Below are 23,539 nucleotides of genomic sequence, written 5' to 3' on the forward strand. Positions count from 1 at the left end.
ATTCACATTGTTCTACAACTACCACCAAATCCATCTCCAGCACTTTCACATTTTTCCAAACAGGAACTCTGCAGTCATTAGACAGTAATTCCCCAACACTCCCCCCAGCTGGCCCCTGGCAACCACTATTGTTCTCCTAGACTGCTTTTCGGTCAGTCACCCTCACACACACAAACTTAGTAAAGGTGAGAGTTCATGCTGATGAGGTTGTGCTGCTGTGTCAGCAAGCCTTTTTGCATCTATGTGATTGAGTTTATTGTAAGAAAGGTGAAAAGGAGCTGGAGGAAGAAGAGAGTTGGAGACACAATCGGATGAGGGTTTTCACACTGGGACTCCTAGCTACAAGCCTCAACAGCCCTGCCAAGGATCTGCCCGATTCTTCCGCATCAAGAAATTGATCTTTCGAGCCATCTCCATGTTGTAGATTCGCTTGCAAGTTTCATAGCTTTCTCTCTGTCGCCGGCGGCAAGGCTTCTCATAGTATCGTCGTCGCTTAATGTCCTCAATGAGTCCATCCATTGTGAGGATTCTGTATGAAAGTAAACAGGTTAGAAACTTGAGCATGGGACTCTGAGGATAGCACAGCGGATTAAGCACAGGTGGCTCAAAGCGCAAGGACCGGCTTAAGGATCCCTGTTTGAGCCCCCGGCTCCCCACCTGCAGGGGAATCATTTCACAGGCGGTGAAGCAGGTCTGCAGGTGTCTCTTTCTCCCCATCTCTGTCTTCCCTTCCTCTCTCCATCTGTCTCTGTCCTATCCAACAATAACGACACCAACAATAACAATAACTACAACAATAAAACAAAGGCAACAAAAGGAAATAAATAAATATTTAAAAAATAAATAAACAAATCTTAAAAAAAAAAAAAAGAAACGAGCTCACTGCAGTCTAAGAAGCAGCATAGTGGACAAAGCATTGGCTTCTCAAGGATGAGATTCAAAAATCAGTCCCCTGCACTGCATGTTCCAGAGTGATGCTCCGGTTCAGCATGTTCCAGAGTGATGCTCCGGTTCATTCTTGTTCTTTCTCTCATATTAATAGATATGTAAACAAAAAAATACCTACTTAAAAAAAAGAAACTTGGTTTCATTATAGAGAAATGTGAGCCTGGGTAGCTCAGTCGGTAAAGCATCAGACTTTTAATCTGAGGATCCAGACTTCAAATCCCTGTTAAGCTCATCTTACCTTTGGGGTTAGGTGGTAGCACACCTGGTTGAGCGCACGTTACAATGTAGAAGGACCCAAGTTCTGTCCCCTGGTCCCCATCTACAAGGGGAAAACTTTGCAAATGGTGAAGCAGGACTGTAGGTGTCTCTTACTCTCTATTTCCCCCTCTTCTCTCAATTTCTGGCTGTTTCTAACAAATAAAATAAAGAAAATTTTTAAAAATTCATAAAAAAAAGAGAGAGAAATGTTAGTAACACAACACTAATTACTTATGAATGGAGGCCCCGAAACAGGAATCTGGGGAAAATAAAAGCAATTAATTCCAGTTCTTAATCTTGGGGAAAATTTAGTCATCACATCCTCAAGCTTTTATTATCACAGCATGAAGGATATGACATGGTTCTATAAAAACAACTGTTCTCTAGGGCACCGATTCTTAGGTGTCATTTCAGAAATATCAAATGGGATAAAATGGGAAAAAAAAAAACCAACCTGTCAACATGGGCGTTGATAAGGTCGATCCATACTCCCAGTCTGTCTCTCTCTTTCCCTAGTGGGGAAGGGCTCTGGGGAAGCGGAGCTCCAGAAAAGTCTGGTCACATCCTGCTAGCATCTGGAACCTGGTGGCTGAAGCCTCTAGGTCCATGATTGTCCAACAATTTGTTTGGCTTTGTATATTAACTGTTTTGAGCCACAGGGGCTTTTTGTACGTGCATGATTCCCCTGCTTCTACTTATGAACTCCCCCCCATTAAAAAAAAAAAAAAAAAGAAGAAGCTTCCTTTTTTGTATGATGATCCCAGATGGTGGTGGGGACTTGAAACCTGGGTCTTAGAGCATGGTAAAGTGTGCACTCTAACGGCTGAACTATCTCCTGGCTCAATACATAATCTCTAAAAGAGAAAAAAGGGCGGGGGGAGCTGGTTATAGCTCATCCAGGAGAGCAGACATGTTGTATACCTGAGGCCCTGGGTTTAAGACCCAGCACCAATAGAGCCCCACAGATGGTATAGTGGGGTTATAGTGTCTCTTCTGTGTGCCTGACTCTCCCCCACCTTCCTCAAAGAAAGAAAAGCTTGGGCTAGGGAGGTTAAACAGTGTTGTAAGGCTGAGGGTTAATTTCCCATACCACCAGAAAAAGAAAAAGCAATAACTGATATATTGATAGCTCAAGTCTATAGGTCTAAGAGCCCTCTGGGCATTAGATATAGAGAAAGAGGTGGATTTTATCACATTAGTGTACAACTGGAAGAATTCAAGTAATACCTTCATTTCCATTTCAGGTAATGAAGCAGGTCTGCAGGTGTCTGTCTTTCTCTCCCCCTCTCTGTCTTCCCCTCCTCTCTCCATTTCTCTCTGTCCTATCCAACAATGATGACATCAATAACAACAACAACAATAAAACAACAAGGGAAACAAAAGGGAATAAATAAATATTTAAAAAAAATATTATGTGCAGTGCTGGGAACTGAACGGATGCTTTATCAGTTGAGCTACTTCCTCAGCCACCATTCTTCCAGTCTCTTTTTAATTATCTTGATTTATTTATTGGATAGAGAGAACCAGAAATTGAGAAGGGAAGAGACGGACAGGTAGAGAGAGACACCTGCAGCACTGCTTCAGCACTTGTGAAGCTTTCCCCCCTGCAGGTGGGGACTGGGGTCTTGAATCAGGGTCCTTGAGCACTGTAACATGCGTGTTCAACCAGGTGCACCACCACCCGGCCCATTCTGCCATTCTTTTTTTTTTTTTTTTTAATATTTATTTCCTTTTGTTGCCCTTGTTGTTTTATTGTTGAAGTTATTATTGATGTTGTTGTTAGATACGTTGTTGTTGGATAGGACAGAGAGAAATGGAGAGAGGAGGAGAAGACGGGGGGGGGGGGGAGAGAAAGACAGACACCTGCTTCACTGCTTGTGAAGCGACTCCCCTGCAGGTGGGGAACCGGGGGCCCAAACTGGGATCCTTCTGTTGGTCCTTGCACTTTGCGCCATGTGCGCTTAACCCGCTACACTACGCCCAACTCCCCCATTCTGCCATTCTTTAATTATAAAAACAACAATGCCAGGGGTTGGGTGGTCGCGCAGTGGGTTAAACACACATGGCACAAAGCACAAGTTTCGGCTTAAGAATCCCGGTTTGAGCCCTGGCTCCCCACCTGCAGGGGGGTTGCTTCACAAGTAGTGAAGCAGGTCTGCAGGTGTCTATCTTTCTCTCTACCTCTCTGTCTTCCCCTCCTCTCTCCATTTCTCTCTGTCCTATCCAACAACAACCACAGCAACAACAAGGATAAACAAGGGCAACAAAAGGGAAAAAAAATAGCTGCCTCCAGGAGCAGTGGATTCATAGTACAGGCACCAAGTTCCAGCAATAACCCTGGAGGCAAAGAAAAAAAATAATAAAAAGAGAGAGCGAAAACAAAACCACCAATGTCATTCTACTAACCATGTTATAGCACCAGGGCTCTATCCACCTGTCACCCTTTATGGGTGAGAAAAAAAATTAAAAAAAATCCACAATCATTGAAGTTGCACAAGTGTGAAGCACCAATGTGAAAAATAAAATTCTAGTTCTTGAAACTTCCTCCCTGAGCTAAGAAGACGCCAGCCATTCTATACTCTATCTGATCTTTAAACTCCTGAGAGCTCTGGCTTCTAGCTGTAATTTCTCTCTTCCTCTCAAACCATCACCAATTGGTCCTGAGGGAAGTCTGAAGTCTGAGGCACCTGCTGCTGCAGCCCCCACTGTTTACAGGCCTCATTCCTGTTTACATTGTCTTTGTTTTTTTGCCCCCAGGATTATTGCTGGGGCTTAGTGCCTGCACTACAAATCCATTGCTTCTGGAAGCTATTTTTTAAAAATCTTTTGTTGCCCTTGTTGTTATTATTGTTGTTGATATTGCTCTCATTGTTGTTGAATAGGACAGAGAGAGGGAGAGAAAGATAGACACCTGCAAACCCGTTTCACCACCTGTGAAGTGACCCTCCTGCAGGTGGAGAGCTGGGTCTTGAAACAGGATCCTTACTCTTTGCACCCTGTAGCTTACCCCACTGTGCTACCTTCTGGCCCCCTACCTTAACTTTTTTATTGCATGTAAAAAGTTGGCATACTTGGAGGTAAGGAGGTTAAGACATGGCTATTAAAACTGGAGGGAGTACACAGGAAATAAGAGAAGCCAGCAGCTACTTCTTCCCAGTGGGTAATCCTATTTATTCCTACTGTGCTATGTCACAAAGCCCCGGGTTAACAATACTAAATGGAATATAAACTTGAAAAGATTTGCACTTTGGGTAAATTACAAATGTGAATAAACATAGGAATCACTGTTTTAGGGAGTCGGGCTGTAGCGCAGCGGGTTAAGCGCAGGTGGCGCAAAGCACAAGGACCGGCATAAGGATCCTGGTTCGAACCCTGGCTCCCCACCTGCAGGGGAGTTGCTTCACAAGCGGTGAAACAGGTCTGCAGGTGTGTCTATCTTTCTCTCCTCCTCTCTGTCTTCCCCTCCTCTCTCCATTTCTCTCTGTCCTATCCAACAACGACAACAACAATAACTACAACAATAAAACAACAAGGGCAACAAAAAGGGAATAAATAAATAAAATAAATATTATTAAAAAAAAAAAAGGAATCACTGTTTTACAGGATCCTCTCCAAGAATCCTGTTTTATATCAAAAATGATTTGTAGCCTATTGGAGAACAGTGACTGTATAGATCAGTTGTCTAGGCTTTAAGGCACGGACATGGGCAGCAAGAGAATTGTGGTAAATTCCCAGAAGCAGAAGTATATAAATGGATTCTCTTGCAAACAATCATGCCAAGACATATGGATATACTAGTCTTTCTAGGTTATAATGCGATGTTGGAGGTCAAATCTTTATATTTTACTTATTTTTATGGAGCTAGGAGTCTCATGTATGTGTGATTTCATTGCTTCTAGGTCACTTTCTCATTCAGATATAAAGAGTGAAATTCTTATTCTCTTTCTTCTTAGCATGAGGCTGGATGGCAATGGCAAAGCAGGCACCGTATCTGGTGAACTATCTTCTGATGTGTTTGTGTACTGGGGACTTGTTTACATACAATTTCAACTCTCAGGCTGATTTCAGGGTTACTGCTGGGGCTTGGTGACTATACTATGAATTAGCTGCTCCTCTCAGGCTGATTTTCTTCATTTATATCATTATAAAAATTTTTAGGGGCTGGGCAGTAGTACTTGGTAGAGTACATAGGTCATCATGTGCAAGGACCTAGCTTTAAGCCCCTGGCACCTCAGGAGTATAGTTCCACACTTACCCACCACAAAAATTCTCTTTCCCACCAACACCACTCCTTTTTTTTTTTTTTTTTAAATCACTGGGACTCGGTGCCAGCACTACGAATCCACTGCTCCTGGAGGCCATTTTTCCCAATTTGTTGCCCTTGTTGTTGTTACTGTTATTGTTGTTATAGCTGTTGTTGTTGGATAGGACAGAGAGAAATTGAGAGAGAAGGAGAAGACAGAGAGGGGGAAAGAAAGATAGACACCTGCAGACCTGCTTCACTGCTTGTGAGGTGACCCCCCCTGCAGGTGGGGAACTGGGGGCTCGAACCGGGTTCCTTACGCTGGTCCTTGCGCTTTGCACCATGTGCGCTTAACCTGCTGCGTTACCACCCAGCCCCCACCACCACTCCTTTTATTTCAGATAGATACAGAGACACCACAGTACTGGAGCTTCCCTGAGTGTGGCACTCCTATTTGATGCTAGTGTTCAAAACAGGGCCAAATACAGGGCTACCTAAGCACCCTGCCTGGTGAGCTATCTTCCAACTGCTTGTGTGATTGTTTCGGTATTTACTTGGCCTGGAGTAAATTATCAGTAATGACAAAATGAATCTTCTAGGCTATATATGCCTATATTTGCACCTCGAGGGATTAACTGACCCTCCAACTGACACAGTTCTTGGGATTATTAGCTCGGAAAGCCTCACTGATGTTACCTTACTAAGATGGCAGTCTAGGGATTAGGTAGCATTTTCATACTATGAAATTAAGCAGGTAATGTCATTTCTTTGCAGATTAGGAAACTGACATTCAGAGAGGCTTAGTTATGATCATATAATAGAACTAGAGATGGAATTCATGTTTTTCAAACAATGACCACCCGAGTTCAGAAGACAAATTATTACAGTGCCCTGAGACAACATGGGAAGAAAATTCTGGGTTAGGTTCCTCAACTAGAATAAAGAGATGGAAGTAAAGTAGATATGGCTCACTGTGGGAAAGGTACCATCCAAATGGGCTTTTTTTTTTTTTTTGGGAGTCGGGTGGTAGCATAGCGGGTTAAGCACACATGGCACTAAGTGCAAGGACCTGTCTAAGGATCCCGGTTCAATCCCAGATTCCCCACCTGCAGGGGAGTCGCTTCACAGGCGGTGAAGAAGGTCTGCAGGTATCTTTCTCTCCCCTCTCTGTCTTCCCCTTCTCTCTCCATTTCTCTCTGTCTTACGCAACAACACAACAAGGGCAATAAAAAAGAAAAAATAAATATTTTTAAAAATGGGCATTTTTTTATATTTGTCTATTTATTTTCCCTTTTGTTGCCCTTGGTTTTTTATTGTTGTTGTTGCTATTGATGTCATTGTTGGATAGGACAGAGAGAAATGGAGAGAGGTGGGGAAGACAGAGAGGGGAAGAGAAAGACAGACACTTGCAGACCTGCTTCACTGCCTGTGAAGCGACCCCCGCCCTTGCAGGTGGGGAGCCAGGGGCTTGAACCGGGATCCTTACGCTGGGCGTTGGTGCTTTGCGCCACTTGCACTTAACCTGCTATGCTACCACCTGACTCCTATGGGCATTTATTTTTGTCTAGGCCTTTTTTACTGTCATTTAATGAGGCTTATTTAATATATATAAATATTTAAAACTGATAGGGGAGGGGGAAGATAGAGGAGAGAAGCCTCATCTGACCATTTGTAAAGCTTCCCACCTGCAGGTGGAGGTCTGGAGACTTGAACCTAGGTCCTTGTGTATTAATGTATGTGCTCAACCTGGTGCATCACCACCTGGTCCCTCAAAGTTAATTTTTGAACTAGATCCTATATATTAAAGAAGATAAATAAAAAGTTGCTTAAAAAAAAAAAGTAGGGAGCCGGGCAGTAGCGCAGTGAGTTTAAGCACACATGGCGCAAAGCGTTAAGGACCGGCATAAGGATCCCAGTTCGAGCCCCCGGCTCCCCAACTGCAGGGGGGTCGCTTCACAAGCAGTGAAGCAGGTCTGCAGATGTCTCTATCTTTCTCTCCCCCTTTGTCTTCCCTCCTGTCTCCATTTCTCTCTATCCTATCCAACAATGATGACATCAAGAACAACAACAATAATAACTACAACAATAAAACAAGGGCAACAGAAGGGAATAAATAAATAAAAATTTAAAAAAAAAGTAGCTCTTGGGCAGGGGTAAATAACATAACAGTATGCAAAGAGACTCTCATGCCTAAGGCTCCAAAATCTGAGGTTCAATCTCTTGTACCACCATAAACTACAACTGAGCAGTACTCTGGCAAAAAAGAAAAAAAGGGGTGCTGGTAGTGGCACAGTGGGTTAAGTGCACATGGCGCAAAGCACAAGGACCGGCGTTAGGATCCCGGTTCAAACCCTCAGCTCCCCACCTGCTGGAGGTTTACTTCACAGGCGGTGAAGCAGGTCTGCAGGTGTCTCTTTCTCTCCCCTTCTGTCCTATCTAACAACGATGATATCAATAACAACAACAATAACTACAACAACAATAAAAACAAGGGGGGAAGTTGCAATCATAGATCAATGTTCAAAAAAAAAAAAAAAAGTAGCACTCATAATGGGAAGACAGCCATAATGGTTATATACAAAGACTCACATGCGTGAGGCTCTGAAGTCCCAGGTTCAATCCCCAGTACTGCCATAAACCAGAGCTGATTAGTGCTCTGGAAAAAAAAAAAAAGTAGGAGTGAATAAAGCAAAAAAGGCAAGAAAAAAAGGATGGGGCCAGGTGGTGGCACACGTGGTTAATCACACATACCACAGTATGCAAAGACCTGGGGTTCAAGCTCCTGGTCCTCACCTGCAAGGGGAGAGCTTCACAACTGGTAAAGCTGGTCTGCAGGTGTCTATCTTTTTCTCCCTCCTCTCAATTTCTCTCTGTCCTATCCAACAATAATGACAGCAATAATAACAACAACAATAAACAACAAGGGCAACAAAAGGAAATAAATAGCTTCCAGGAGCAGTGGATTCATAGGGCAGGCACCAAGTCCCAGTGATAACCCTGGATGCAAAAAAAAAAAAAGCTGGGAGTTGGGCGGCAGCGCAGTGGGTTAAGCACACGGACTGGTGTAAGGATCCCAGTTGGAGCCCCCGGCTCCCCACCTGCAGGGGAGTTGCTTCACAGGTGGTGAAGCAGGTCTGCAAGTGTCTCTCTTTCTCTCCCCATCTTCCCCTCTTCTCTCAAATCATTTCTCTCTGTCGTATCCGACGACAACATCAATAACAACAACAATAAAAAACAACAAGGGTAACAAAAGGGAAAAAAAGTTGCAATCATATCTCAATGCTTTTAAAAAAAAGTACAACTCATCTGGGGAAACAGCCATAATGGTTATACACAAAGACACATGCCTGAGGCCCTGAAGCCCCAGGATCAATCCCCAGTACTGCCATAAACCAGAGCTGACAAGTGCTCTGGAAAAAAAGTAGGAGTGAATAAAGCAAAAAAGGCAAGAAAAAAGGATGGGGCAAGGTGGTTGCACACGTCGTTAATCACACACACTACAGTATGCAAAGACCTGGGGTTCAAGCCCCTGGTCCTCACCTGTAAAGGGAGAGCTTCATAATTGGTAAAGCAGGGCTACAGGTGTCTCTGCCTCTTTCCCTTTCTTTAAAACTTTTTTATATTTATTTTCCCTTTTTTTTTGCCTTTATTTATTGTTGTAGTTGTTATTGTTGTTGTTATTGATGTCGTCAATGTCAGATAGGACATAGAGGGAATGGAGAGAGGAGGGGAAGACAGAGAGGGGGAGAGAAAGATAGACACCTGTAGACCTGCTTCACCACTTATGAAGCGACTCCCCTGATGGTGGGGAGCCAGGGACTCGAACCGGGATCCTTACGCTGGTCCTTGCGTTTCGCACCATGTGCAATTAACCCACTGTGCTATCGCCTGACTCCCCTCTTTCCCTTTCTATCTCCTCCTCCCTTCTCAATTTCTGTCTCTACCAATAATAAATAATTTCTGAAGTCAAGAAAGGAAGGAAGGAAGGAAGGAAGGAAGGAAGGAAGGAAGGAAGGAAGGAAGGAAGGAAGGTACTTGGGGTCAGCAAAATAGTTCACCTGGGAGGGTGTCTACTTTATCATATGTGACCCAAGTTCAAGCCCAGTCCCACCACATTGGGAAAGACTAGTCCCTCTGTAGTTCTCTTTCTCTCTCTATCTGAAAAAGTCAGTCAGGTGGCCCAGTAGACTATATCATGCATGAGGTCACAAGTTTGGTCTTTAGTACTGGCAGATGTCAGAGTGATGCTCTGGTTCTCTTTTGCTCTCCTCCTGTCTTATTAAAATAAATAAATAAATAAATAAATAAATAAATAAATAAATAAAAGAAGGGCAGGGGTAGATAGCATAATGGTCATGCAAAAAGACACTCATGCCCAAGGGTCTAAAGTCCCATGTTCAATCCCTACACCACTATCAGCCAGAGCTGAGCAGTGCTCTGGTAAAAAGGGGGGGGGGGGTGGGGGAGATGGGAAAGGAAAGGCATTTGGAGGGGTGAAGTCCCTAAAACCAAAAACAAATAACTGGATTTGAAGAGAGACTACTGAGACCCAGAATATGACTTGCTACGAAAAGGATCTTATTAGAATGACAAAGGCAGTTTTAAAGTTGGATGAAGGAAAACTACAAAAGGATTTATAGATACATATTCAGGTATTCGATTGAGTTTTGTTTTAAAGGCTTATTTTTAATTTATTATACCCTAGAGTGAATTTCACAAGACAGAAAAGGACAGTGGCCTAGAAGGTAGTAGGGTGGATACAGAACTGGATTCTCGGGCATGAGGTACCAAGCTCCACCCACCCCCCATATTATTCGGAGTGATGCTTTGTGTTACTCTCCTTCCTCCTCTTTAATAAATAAGCAGATATTAAAAAGGAGGAGGAAATGAGGGTGCGAGAAGGAGGGAGAGAGAGGAACAACAGAGAGGGAAAAGGAAGAGCTACAATCAACAGTCCATCATGCTTCCCTCCCCCGTGGAGCCTGTGCAATGGCTGCTAATAAGAGCCTCCTGGGAAGTGTCTGTAGCCTTCAGCTTGTACAGGTTTCTCTAAGAGGCAGCCTTTTCCACTGATTTTTTTTTTTTCCTTTGTTGCCAGAGCACCACTCAGCTCTAGTTTATGGTAGTGCAGGGTATTAAACCTGGGATTTTGGAACCTCAGGCATGAGTCTCTTGCATAGCCATTATACTATCTACCCCCACCTGGCATAAGTCTCTTGCAGAGCCATTATGCTATCTAGCCTTGCCTTCCACTGAATATTAATTTCATGCCTGACCACCTGTTGTCCCTACCCAGGTAGGTATGTGGGTGCCTTTAGACAGCCCCAGGCACAGTGGCTGGTAAACACATTGGCCAGGTCATCATGTCCCTTTGCATCAACTACAGAACAAATGACCATGTGATTGAGGCCCTGAACAGGGCCAAGTTCAAGCTCTCTGGCTACCAGAAGATCCATATCTCCAAAAAGTGGGACTTTACCAAGTTTAACTCATGAATTTCAAGATATGGTGACTGAAAAGCACCTCTTCTCAGATGGCTGTAGGGTTAAATATTGACACATTCCTAACTCTGGTCCCCTGGATATGTGGTCGGTCCTTTACTCTTTATTTTATTTTTTTTACCACAGCACTGCTCAGCTCTAGTTTATGGTGATATGGGGGATTGAATCTGAGACACTGGAGCCTCAGGCATGAATAGTCTCTTTGCATAACCATTATGCTATCTACCCTCATCCGACTTTACTCTTGATAGTCTCAGAAATGCACCTTCCTTTTTTTTTTTTAATTTCTTTATTGGGGGATTAATGTTTTACAGTCAACAGTAAATAGTCTGTACATGCATAACATTTCTCAGTTTTCCACACAACAATACAACCTCCACTAAGTCCTCTGTCATCCTTTTCTAGGACCTGTACCCCCACCCCAGAGTCTACTACTTTGGTGCAATACACCAAATGCACCTTCCTTAATCACACAATAAATCTACATCCTGCCGTAAAAAAAAGAGATAGGCCACAGCACCAGCCTGGTATATGTAGCACTGGGGATCAAACAGAGAAACTCAAGCATGAAGGTCTTTACCATGCCTTTGAGCTATTTATTTTTTCTTTTCTTTCTTTTTTTTCTCCCTTTTGTTGCCCTTGTTTATCATTGTTGTTGTTATTATTGTTGTTGGATAGAACAGAGAGAAAAGGAGAGAGGAGGGGAAGAGAAAGACAGACAGACACCTGCAGACCTGCTTCACCGCCTGTGAAGCAACCCCCCTACAGGTGGGGAGCAGGGAGCTCGAACCAGGATCCTGATGCCAACCTTTCCACCATGTGCGGTTAACCTGCTGCACCACCGCCTGGCTGCCCCCTCCCTTCTTTTTTTTTTTTGCCTCCAAGGTTACCACTGGGGTTCAGTACTGGCACTACGAATCCACTGCTCATGGAGACCTTTTTTTTTTTTTTTCATTTTTTTATTGGATAGGACAGAGAGAAACTGAGAAGGGAGGGGAAGATAGAGAGGGGGAGAGAAAGACACCTGCAGACTTACTTCACTGCTTCTGAAGTGATACACCTACAGGTGGGGAGCTGGGGGCTCGAACCTAGATCCTTGCATGGGTCTTTGGGATTCCAATGAGCCACCGCCTGGCCCCCAGGTGATCTATTTCCCCAGCTGTTCTACCAAGTTTCAAAAGGACTTTGAAACAGAAGTGATCATCTTACCAAATAAATATCTATGTGATTAAGAAAAAAAAAAACAAGAAGACAAAAAAACCAAAAAACACAGAAGAATGTAAGCAGAGTAAGGGAATTAGTGAACACTAGTGGTATTAGAGTATTTTTTTTAATTGCATTTATTTTACTTTTTTGAGAGAGATGCAGAGAGACACACAGAGAAACACCAAAGCACTGCTCAGCTCTGGTTTATGGTGGTGCGGAGGATTGAACCTGGGATTTAGGAGCCTCAGGCAAGAGAGTCTGTTTGCATAGCCATTATGCTGTCTGCCCCCCCCAATTAGAATATTGATGGAATTAGTAAATGGTATTCCTTGGGGAGCTGGGCGGTAGCACAGCGGGCTAAGTGCACATGGTGCAAAGTGCAAGGACCAGCATAAGGATCCTGGTTCGAGCCCCCAGCTCCCCACCTACAGGGGGGTTGCTTCACAAGCGGTGAAGCAGGTCTGCAGGTGTCTATCTTTCCCTCCTCTCTGTCTTCCCCTCCTCTCTCCATTTATCTCTGTCCTGTCCAACAACAACAGCTATAACACCAATAACAACCACAACAAGGGCAACAAAATGGGAAAAACAGCCTCCAGGAACAGTGGATTCATAGTGCTGGCACTGAGCCCCAGCAATAACCCTGGAGGCAAAAAAAAAAAAAAAGGAAGAAAAGAAAAGAAAGGTATTCCTTGGATGGTTCTAGCTACTTCCCAAGCAGACCAAAGAAATTCCAAGATTCTGGTGAGGAATCAGCTTGCTTGCATTTTCTAGTTAGCCTTCAAAAGAACATATTTCTTCAAATATTCCCAGGGTCCATTTTGTACACTTCTAATAAGAAGTGATACAGGATGAGCTTAGTAGAATTCATAAAGTAAAAACAGTGTCACTAAAGATGCATTCATTTTCAAAGGTAGTTCAAGGACCAGGAGTTTTAGAGTAAAATGATCAGCCTGGAGATCAGGCACCTGGCAACCTAACACTGAAGGAGACATTAACTGCCAGTTTTAGTGACATTCAATGGATTATGTAAAATGAGCCAAGTTGCCTGGCTGGAGGAAGTTGGGGGCGGCAGACTCAGACGGCAGTGTAGTACGTCAGGACCAACGTGTATCAGAAGTTCCAGATACAATGGACTCAGAATATCGCCCACTAGGAATAAAAGGAGCCAACTTGGCATGCTTCCAGCACATGGCCTGGAAAGTCCCCCTGTGCTTTCCTTTGCGGGGGCCACTCAAGCATGCAGGGCTTCCTAGCAACCCCCACTCTCTATCTCCTCATCTCAGGGCACTGTTGAGGGCCCTGGGTTATATAAGAAGCACTTTGTGGCAGTCTCACATGGGAGAGACATAGACTATTTTCTTTGTCAGACTACTTCCTTGCTCCAAACATGCGAAAGCTCCCTTTCCTCTCATTTATTCTGTGGCTAGACTACAGAACATACAACTAATTTTTCATTATTTTTATCCATATATGTTTTTTAGGTTAGTCAGGCAATTCCAACTGGCAACTGAGATTATAAACCATATTGTAGCACACTGACCAGTGTTCTGCAGTTTCTGACCTACACTCGATTTTTGGGTGTCTCTATGCAGTAAGATAATAATTTTAAAAGATTATTAATGAGAAATCCAGAACATCACTCTGGCAAAGGTAATGATGGAGACTGAACAAAGGACCCTATTACTTGAGAGTCCATTACTTTATCTACTACTCCACTTCCCAGATCACATTTTTTTAAAAAATGTACTTTACAGGAGTCGGGGGTAGCGCAGCGGGTTAAACGCAGGTGGCGCAAAGCACAAGGACTGGCAAAAGGATCCCAGTTCGAGCCCCCGGCTCCCCACCTGCAAGGGAGTCTTTTCACAAACGGTGAAGCAGGTCTGCAGGTGTCTTTCTCTCCCCGTCTTCCCTTCCTCTCTCCATTTCTTTGTCCTATCCAACAACGACAACATCAATAAAAACATCAATAACAACAACAATAAAACGAGGCCAACAAAAGGGAATAAATATAAAAGAAAATTTTTTTAAAAAGGTACTTTATTTTCCCAGAGCACTGTTCAGCTCTGGCTTATGGTAGTGCTGGGATTGAACCTGAGACCTTTGGATGCCTCAGTTGTGACAGTCAGTATCGTCATTATGCTATCTCCCTGGTACCATTTTAATTTTTTTTAAATATTTATTTTCTTTTGTTGCTCTTGTTCTTTTCTATTGTTGTAGTTATTATTGTTGTTGTTATTGATGTTGTTGTTATTGGATAGGACAGAGAGAAATGGAGAGAGGAGGGGAAGACAGAGACGGGGAGAGAAAGATAGACACCTGCAGACCTGCTTCACCGCTTGTGAAGCGACTCCCCTGCAGGTGGGGAGTTAGGGGCTCAAACTGGGATTCTTAAGCCGGCTGTTGTGTTACCGTCCGACTACTGTAACTTCTATATTCTATTTCTGACCTATCTGCATAAAAATTAACATTTATGGGAGACGGGCGGTAGTGCAACAAGTTAAGTGCACATGGCGCAAAAGTGCAAGGACCCGCATAAGGATCCTGGTTCAAGCCCCTGGCTCCCCACCTGCAGGGGAGTCACTTCACAGGCAGTGAAGAAAGACCGCAGGTGTCTTTCTTTCTCTCCTCCTCTCTGTATTTCCCTCCTCTCTCCATTTTTCTCTGTCCTCTCAATGACAACATCAATAACAACAATAATTACATGAACAATAATAAACAAGGGCAACAAAAGGAAAACTATAAAATTTAAAAAATTTTTTTTTAAGTATGAAAGCTACCTGGGAGCAGATAGTGTTGAAATTTCAAGCATGAGGTTCTAAATTTGATCCCTAGCGTTGTATGTGCCAACCTGATATTCTAGTTCTTTCTCATTAATAAATAAATCTTGGTGATAAGCTTCACATGTGGTGAAGCAGGCTGCAGGCATCTCTCTCTCTACCTACTCCTCCCCTCTCAATTTCTCTCTCTATTCAATAATAAATAAAACTATGTAATTAAATAAATAAATAAATAAATCTTAAAAGTATGGGCTATGGCCTGAGAGGTGGCATAGTGCTTAGAACACTAGACTTGCATGTATTCCCAGGTACTACATATAAATTCCCATATTACATGTGTCAGCACAGGTATGGAAGTCTTTTGCATAACTATTATGCTATTTCCCCAGTCCCAACTAAAAAAAAAAAAATTTAGACTAGTTGCCAGACGTGGCTCAACTGGTAGAGCATCAGATTTGCATGCCAGTATTACATATGCCAGCATAATGCTCTGTGGTTCAGGTTTTTTTAAATTTTTTTTTTTTACTAGAGCACCGTTTAGCTCTGGCTTATGGCAGTACAGGGGATTGAACCTGGGACTTTGGAGCCTCAGGCATGAGAGTCTGTTTGCATAACCATTATGCTATCTATGCTCTGCACTGTGGTTCAGTTGTTAAAGCACACTCGTATTTCACGACTGAGGTAGCCGGCTTCATTCTTGGCATCATGGCATGCGCTAAAATAGTGCCCTGGCTTGTCTCTTTGTGTCCTGTTTCATGTGAATCTCTTTCTTGTATGTAATAAAATAAATCTTTAGGGTGTTGGGTGGTAGCGCAGCAGGTTAAGCGCACGTGGTACCAAGGGCAAGTACCAGCTTAAGGATCTTGGTTCAAGCCCCGGTTCCCCACCTGCAGGGGAGTCACTTCACAGGCGGTGAAGCAGGTCTGCAGGTGTCTTTCTCTCCCCCTCTGTCTTCCCCTCCTCTCTCCATTTCTCTCTGTCTTATCTAACAACGATGACATCAATAACAACAACAATAATAAAATAACAAGTGCAACAAAAGGGAAAATAAATATTTAAAAATAATAAAATAAATCTTTAAAAACAAAAAGGTTAGGCAGCAGCACGCCTAGTAGAGTGCATGTTACAATGTACAATGCTGTAGGTTCAAGCTTCTGATCTCCTCCTGCCGGCGGAAGCTTCACAAGTGGTGGAGCAGTGCTACAGATGTCTTTCTTTGGCTCTCCTTTTCCCCCTCACCCTATTTCTTTCAGAAAAAGGAAGAAAGTGATTTTTTTAAATTTACTTTTTTATATTTATTTATTTTCCCTCTTGTTGCCCTTTTTTTTTTATTGTTGTAGTTATTATTGCTGTTGTTGTCATTGTTGTTGGACAGGACATAAAAAAATGGAGAGAGGAGGGAAAGACAGAGAAGGGGAGAGAAAGATAAGACACCTACAGACCTGCTTCACTGCTTGTGAAGCAACTCCCTGCAGGTGGGGAGCTGGGGCTCGAACCCGGAAACTTACGCTTCGCAAAATGTGCACTTAACCCACTGTGCTACCGCCTGACTCCCGATTTCTTTTTTTTTTTTAAACTGTTTAAAAAATATCTTTATTGGGGCAGTTGGGCAGTAGCGCAGCGGGTTAAGAGCACGTGGGGTGAAGCACAAGAATCGGTGTAAGGCTCCCGGTTCGAGCCCTGGCTCCCCACCTGCCGGGGAGTTGCTTCACAAGTGAAGCAGGTCTGCAGGTGTCTGTCTTTCTCTCTCCCTCTCTGTCTTCCCCTCCTCTCTCCATTTTTCTCTTAACAACAACGACATCAATAATAACTACAACAATAAAACAACAAGGGCAACAAAAGGGAATAAATATTTTTAAAAAAAATCTTTATTGGGTAGAGACAGCCAAAATTGAGGGAGACAGAGAGAAAGAGATACCTACAACACTCGCAAAACTTTCCCCTGCAGGTGGGAACCAGGGGCTCAAATCCAGATCCTTGCGCATTGTTACGTGTGCTCAACCAGGGGCACCACCACCCAGGCCCTCAAAGTGATTTCTATTTTGCAGCTTGGGAGGCGACGTAGTGGATAAAGTATGGGACTTGTATCAGGTCCTGAATTTGGTCCCCAGTATCACATGTGCCAGAGTAGTGCTCTGATTCTTCCTCTCTTTCATCAATAATTAAATGAAGGGGGAGGAGAAGTAGCGATAGCAGCAGTATGGGGCTACTGTTTAACAAAAAGAAGTGAGAAATACAGAGATATTTGAAAACAGCTTCCTAAGAATAAGGTAGCCTGAGATAGTGCCAGGTGAGGCCAGATGGCAAGTGGCATCCAAATGTGCCTCCTCTTCTGCCATTCATTTATTCTTGTCTCACCTCCACTCACTCACACCTGGGATAAGGAAGGATTTTAAATTAAATGTTCTAATAGGCTGAACTATCTCCCCAGACCTGATTTTAAGTTTTTATTCTTCTTCTTCTTCTTTTTTGTTTTGGTCATCATGGGGGCTTCACTGCTACATAGTCTATCTAACCTTTTTAGATAGACAAGAGACAGAGTAGAGAAAAAACACCACAACACTGAAATTTCCCTCAGTGCAGAGCCAGGCTTGAACCTGTTTCATGCCCACAGACAAAGCAACACAGTATCCATGTGACCTGTGTTGTCAGCACCCTAGTTTAAAAACTTATCACATACATGGGAGTTTCACATGACACACAGAGAGAAGCTAGAATATACTTTGATGCCTACAGAAACCTCAGGCATGCAAATCTATCTGATGTTCTACCAGTTGAGCCACCTTCCTGGGTACTGGTCTAAAAATTGTTTTCGGTGGGGCTGGGGAAATAGGATAATGATTATGCGAAAGATTTTCATGCCTGGGGCTCTGTGAGTTAGAGCTCCAATACCATTATAAGCTAGAGTTGAGTAGTACCCTGGTCTCCATCTCTTTCTTTAAAAAAATTTTTATTTATTTATTTTCCCTTTTGTTGTCCTTGTTGTTTTACTGTTGTAGTTATTATTGTTGCTGTTGGATAGGACAGAGAAATGAAGACAGGAGAGGCACCTCTCTTCATAGAAAGGGGGGGAGAAAGAAAATACCTGCAGACCTGCTTCACCGCCTGTGAAGTGACTCCCCTGGAGGTGGGGAGTCCGTGGCTTGAACCGGGATCCTTGCGCTGGTCCCTGCGCTTCACGCCATGTGCACAAAGGCACTGCGCTACAGCCCGACCCCGTCCGTCTCTTTCAGTAAAAATAAATAAGTAATAAATGGCAGTGTTACATCTGGTTAAGTGTATGTGTTACAGCCCTGTGTATATGTTCGAGCCCCTGGTTTCCACCTACCAGGAGAAGGCTTCATGAATGAAGCAGTGCTGCAGGTATCTTTCTCTCTCCCTCTCCTCTCAATTTCTCGATACTATCATATAAAATAATATATATATATATATATTTAAAAATAATTTTTAGGAGCAAGTGAGAAATAACTGAGCAGCTCATACAAAAAAAAAAAATCTATATTTTGCCTCCAGGGTTATCGCTGTGGCTTGGTGCCTGCACCACAAATCCACTGTTTCTGTGGCCTTTTTTTTTCTTCTTGGATTAGACAGAAAGAAATTGAGAGGGAGGGGAAGATAGAGAGAAAGATAGACACCTGCAGACCTGCTTCACTGCTTGTGAACTGACCCTGCCCTCTCTCCTTGCAGGTGAGGAGCTGGGACCTTGAACTGGGATCCATGCGCCAGGTCCTTGCACTTAGTACTGTGTGCACTTAACCACCACCTGAACCTATAGTGCAGATATTTTTAAATGAGATTAACAACACACTAAACCAGAGGAGTCCTGAGTGGAAAGTATCTTTGTCTGTAAGGAAAGTCATCCCAATACCAGCAGCAAACTAGATTATTCTGACAAAGTAACTTTGATAATTCCTCTTTTCCTCCTGCCACCAGCATCAGGCCACCTTTGCACAATCCAGTGCAGACAGCAGGAAAAACCTGCTAAAGCAAGACAAATCTCTAAACATTTCAAAATGATCAAGTCATCCACAAAGCAAAAATCAAAGGATTAAAAACTTCCTTAAATGGTGTATTGCAACCCAATAAAGGATTTGGGGGGGGGGGAATTCAGGTCCTGGTGCATGATAGTGGAGTCAGACCAAGGCTGGGGGTGAGTGTTTTACAGAAAACTGAGAAATTTTACATATGTACCAACAACTGTATTTACTGTAAATCATTAATCCATTAAAAAAATTCCTTAGTATCTCCCCAGACAATAACTTGGATCCACCTGCATATAAGGTGTCAGGCTCAGGGAAAAAAAAAAAAACAAAAAACTAGTATAGTCACGGGCTCTTCGGAATATAACTAAAATAGGACTACTATCTATGAAATGGAGACCCCCCCCCCCCGCAAGTCTTTATATGAACTATTCCAGCCTTTAGATTCATGATCAGTCAACAATTTGTTTGGCTCTATATGTTAATTCTTTTTTCAGCCACCAGGTTCCAAATGCTACCATGATGCCAACTGGACTTCCCTGGGCAGATGACCCCATCAATGTGTCCTGGAGCCCTGCTCCCCCAGAACCCCGTCCCACTAGGGAAAGAGAGAGGCTGGGAGCATGAATCAACCTGCCAGTGTCCATGTTCAGTGGGGAAGCAATTATAGAAGCCAGACCTTCCACCTTCTGCACCCCTGTAATGACTGTGGGTCCATACTCCCAGAGGGATAAAGAATAGGAAAGCTATCAGGGAAGGGGGAGGGGATAGAGAGTTCTGATGGTGGGAATTGTGTGGAGATTGTACCCCTCTTATCCTATGTTTTTTGTCGGTTTTTCCTTTTCATAAATAAAAATAAAAAATAAAATTAATGGAAAAAAAGTGAAAAAAAAAAAGAATGACGAATTCACCTTCTTCACCTCATACTTGGATGGAGCTTAAATGAATCATGTTAAGTGAGCTAAGCCAGAAAGAGAGAGATGAATATGGGATAATCTCACTCATGGGCAGAATTAAAAAAAATTTTTTTATAGTTATTTTATTTTCCCTTTTGTTGCCCTTGTTGTTGTAGCCTTGCTGTGGTTATTATTATTGCCATTGTTGAGGTTGTTCGTTGTTGGATAGGACAGAGAGAAATGGAGAGAGGAGGGGAAGACAGAGAGGGGGAGAGAAAGAGAGACACCTGCAGACCTGCTTCACCACCTGTGAAGTGACCCCCCTGTAGGTGGGGAGCCCGGCTCGAAACGGGATCCTTGCTGCGGGCGTTGCGCTTTGTGCCACCTGTGCTTAACCCACTGCCCTACCGCCCGACTCCCCCTTTGTGCTTTCTTTCTTTTTTTTTCCTCCTCCAGGGTTATTGCTGGGCTCGGTGCCTGCACCATGAATCCACCGCTCCTGGAGGCCATTTTTCCCCCCTTTTGTTGCCCTTGTTGTAGCTTCGTTGTGGCTATTATTATTGCCCTTGTTGACGCAATTCGTTGTTGGATAGGACAGAGAGAAATGGAGAGAGGAGGGGAAGACAGAGGAGAGAGAAAGATAGACACCTGCAGACCTGCTTCACCGCCTGTGAAGCGACTCCCCTGCAGGTGGGGAGCCGGGACCTCGAACCGGGATCCTTACGCCGGTCCCTGGCTTTGCGCCACATGCGCTTAACCCACTGCGCCACCACCCGACCCCCCCCCCCTTTGTGCTTTCTTAAGTCTTGGACAGAATTTAGGTCTACTATTGGGCAGGGGTGGATAGCATAATGGTTATGTAAACAGACTCTCATGCCTGAGGCTCTAAAGTCCCAAGTTCAGTCCCCTGCACCACCATAAACCAGAGCTGAGCAGTGCTCTGGTAAAAAAAAAAAAAAGAATTTAGGTCTACTATCAAAGAAATGAATGGCGACAAGTCTCATACAATACAAGTTTTGGGAAGATCTTCATTTATAAGATAATAAAACTGAAGGGTTGAGAATTTTTCACGAGACTACCGAACTGTGGGTTGAGGATAATGTATGATGGGAAAGGAGAAAAATGAGCGCGTCACTTTTTTGTTTGTTTTAATGACTACAATATTGCTCATCTCTGACTGACGGGCTGGTGGTTAAGACTGAACCGAAGGTCTCAGAGCCACAGGCAAGAAAGTTGTTTTGCATAGCCACTGTTCTATCTTCCCACCCCACTGCCTCGCTTCTCAAGAAAAGTAGGTCGAGGCACAACTTTGGACCCTGACAGTTACCTGTTTAGGGTTTTGTATGCACCGTCCACGTTCCCTGCCTGTACCATCACAGTTCTGGCAATGAACTTCAGATGATTTGCCATGACCTTGAATTTAAGTTTTCAGTCTGCTGGACCTGAAGGACAGAGAGAGGGGAAGGTAAAATATAGCCAGAAGGGGAGGGAGAGAAACACAAACTGGAATGCTAACTCCACTGTGTGGCTGTGTCTAGCTCTGCAAATAAAACATGTTTGGGAACATGAGCGACAAGGGCAGGCGCATGTGTTTATACCTTAAGAATCCGCGAACGGGTTTCAACAGTCCCTGGTTCCCAAGGCCGTCGCCAACCCTCCCAAGGGAACGCAGAGCAAGCGGCAGGGCGCCTGAGGACCCGACCGAGTCGCTGAGTTCCCCCGCCGCTCACACCCTCAGATGTGCACAGGATTTGGGAACAGCCTCTCCCTTTCCTTGGGGGACGCGGCGGGGGGGGGGGCACTTTGTAGAAAGCTTGACCTCCACCGCGTTAGCTCTCCCGTCTGGGCCCTCAATTCCTCACCCCCGCAAGCTCAGCACTCAGAAGTCCCACAGCCTGATAGCTACCGGAAGCGGAATGTACGTAACTTCCGGCGCCGCCCAAGCAACCCAGACGCCAAGGAGACGACGTGAGAAGCGCGTCACGTTCTCCTGGAGGTGGCCGCGCTTTCTCCCATCGGCCACCTCCTGCCCCTGGCATCTGGACGTTGCACCTGACCCAGCAAGATATCTGCTACTTTAGGTCCCCCCAAAAGGATTCCCTCGCCTTCTCTTGGACGCGTCCTTCAGCCCTTTATGCTATTCATTCTTTTATAAGTGTTTGAGCTGTTTTGTTTTTTTTTTTCCATTCTTTCATCAGAGCACTACTCAGCTCTGGCTTATGGTGCTGCGGGGGCTTGAACTAGGGACTTTGGAGCCCCAGGCATGAGAGTCTCTTTGCATAGCCATTATGCTATCTATCCCCGATGAAAAGACTTGTTTTTCTGGAAGGAAAATGAGAGAAATAGACAAGGCTTCCTGAGACACCTTCCTGTTTTGTCTTCACAGAGGAGATTCTTTGGGATCTGCTTTTCAGATGAAAGACATCCTCCCAGCCCTCATCTACTCAAAACACAAAGGAAACAGGAAACGAGCTGGGCAGGGTAGAGCACAGGGCATGCATGCATGAGGCGCCGGGGTGCAATCCCTAGCACTGTCAATTGGAGCAGTGTCCTGATCTTATCAAATACATAGGTCTTGGGGTAGGGGAGATAGCATAAAGGTTATGCGAAGAGACTCTCATTCCTGAGGCTTCAAGGTCCCAGATTCAGTCCCCCACACTAGCATAAAGCAGTGTTCTGGTTAAAATTTTAAAAAGCATGTAAAACATAAATCTTTTAGGGCCAGCAAGATAGCTCACCTGGGAGAGGTCCTCTTCTGCCACACACTGTACCCAGGTTCTAGCCTGATCCTCGCTGCACTGGTAGCTTCAGTGCTTTCTTTGACCGTGTCTCACTTTTTAAAAAAGTTTTTTAGTATCTTTATTTATTGGATAGAGACATTCAGAAATTGAGAGAGAAGGGGGGAGATAGAGAGGGAGAGAGACAGAGACACCTGCAGTTCTGCTTCACCACTTTGAATCTTCCCCCCTGCAGAATGGGGCTTGAACTTGGGTCCTTGTGCACCATAATGTGTGTGTTCAACCAGGTGTGCCATCATCCGGCCCCCCTTGCTCACTGTCTGGAGCAGCCTAGAGCTGTGCAGCCCCTGCACAGACCAAAAAAAAAGTATCAAAGATAATACATATAAGTGTATTATTATTATTATTTTCTTCTTTTGTCATTTTCCAGAGCTCTGCTCAGCTCTGGCTTATGGTGGTTGGTGGTGCTGGGAATTGAACTATGGACATTTGGTGTCTCAGGCTTGAAAGTCTTTTTGCATGACCTTTATGCTTTCTCCCTAGCCCAAAGATAGCGTTTTCATAGGTGAGCACTGGAAGAAAGCACCAGCTTGGAAATCAAGAGTCCCACATATTGTGTTGTCTTACACATGCCGCCCAAGTTTCCTCATTTATAAAATGAGTGGGTTGAAATGAAATACAAAGGTTACCTCTTGGTTCTGAAATTTTCAGTGTAATTTATCTAGAGCTATACAGCAGAATTTAACATTTAGTATGTCATCTCAAGGAAAAGATTGTGATTGGAGATTAAATTTAAGCATTTTTCTAAACTAGAACAATAAAGACATGACAGAAGATGAAAGCTTTAAGTGAAAGAATGTGGTCAGAGAAGAGTAAGGGGTCAAGAACTGAGCCTAGAGAACACCCACATTCTGGTGTGGGTACAAGTGGGGCCATTAAAAGATCTAGAAGTTGCTGCCAGGTAGGTAAGAGGAGAATTAGGATAATGTGCT

At 43.9% G+C, this 23,539-nt stretch overlaps 1 protein-coding gene and 1 non-coding gene across 3 annotated transcripts; one reads left to right on the forward strand and one right to left on the reverse strand.

Moving 5' to 3' along the window:
- Positions 1–259: 259 nt before the first annotated feature.
- MRPS21 (mitochondrial ribosomal protein S21) lies at positions 260–21,752 on the reverse strand. Of its 2 annotated transcripts, none has more exons than XM_007531561.3 (3): positions 21,672–21,752; positions 21,137–21,251; positions 260–529 (listed from the first exon to the last, which is right to left on the reverse strand). In XM_007531561.3, exons 2-3 carry the CDS (start codon positions 21,217–21,219, stop codon positions 349–351), a joined length of 264 nt encoding a protein of 87 aa, XP_007531623.1. In that variant the 5' UTR covers positions 21,220–21,251; positions 21,672–21,752; the 3' UTR covers positions 260–348. The 2 variants fall into 2 exon arrangements, with proteins under 2 accessions (XP_007531623.1, XP_016047364.1); XM_016191878.2 differs by having other exon boundaries at positions 21,629–21,725.
- On the forward strand, positions 10,391–10,523 carry LOC132541616 (small nucleolar RNA SNORA70). Its single transcript, XR_009552747.1, has one exon. It is a non-coding gene; the product is annotated as a small nucleolar RNA SNORA70 (small nucleolar RNA).
- Positions 21,753–23,539: the final 1,787 nt, after the last annotated feature.

Source organism: Erinaceus europaeus, chromosome 11 (genome assembly GCF_950295315.1).
Source record: "Erinaceus europaeus chromosome 11, mEriEur2.1, whole genome shotgun sequence".
In the NCBI taxonomy this organism is placed as follows: Eukaryota; Metazoa; Chordata; class Mammalia; order Eulipotyphla; family Erinaceidae; genus Erinaceus; species Erinaceus europaeus.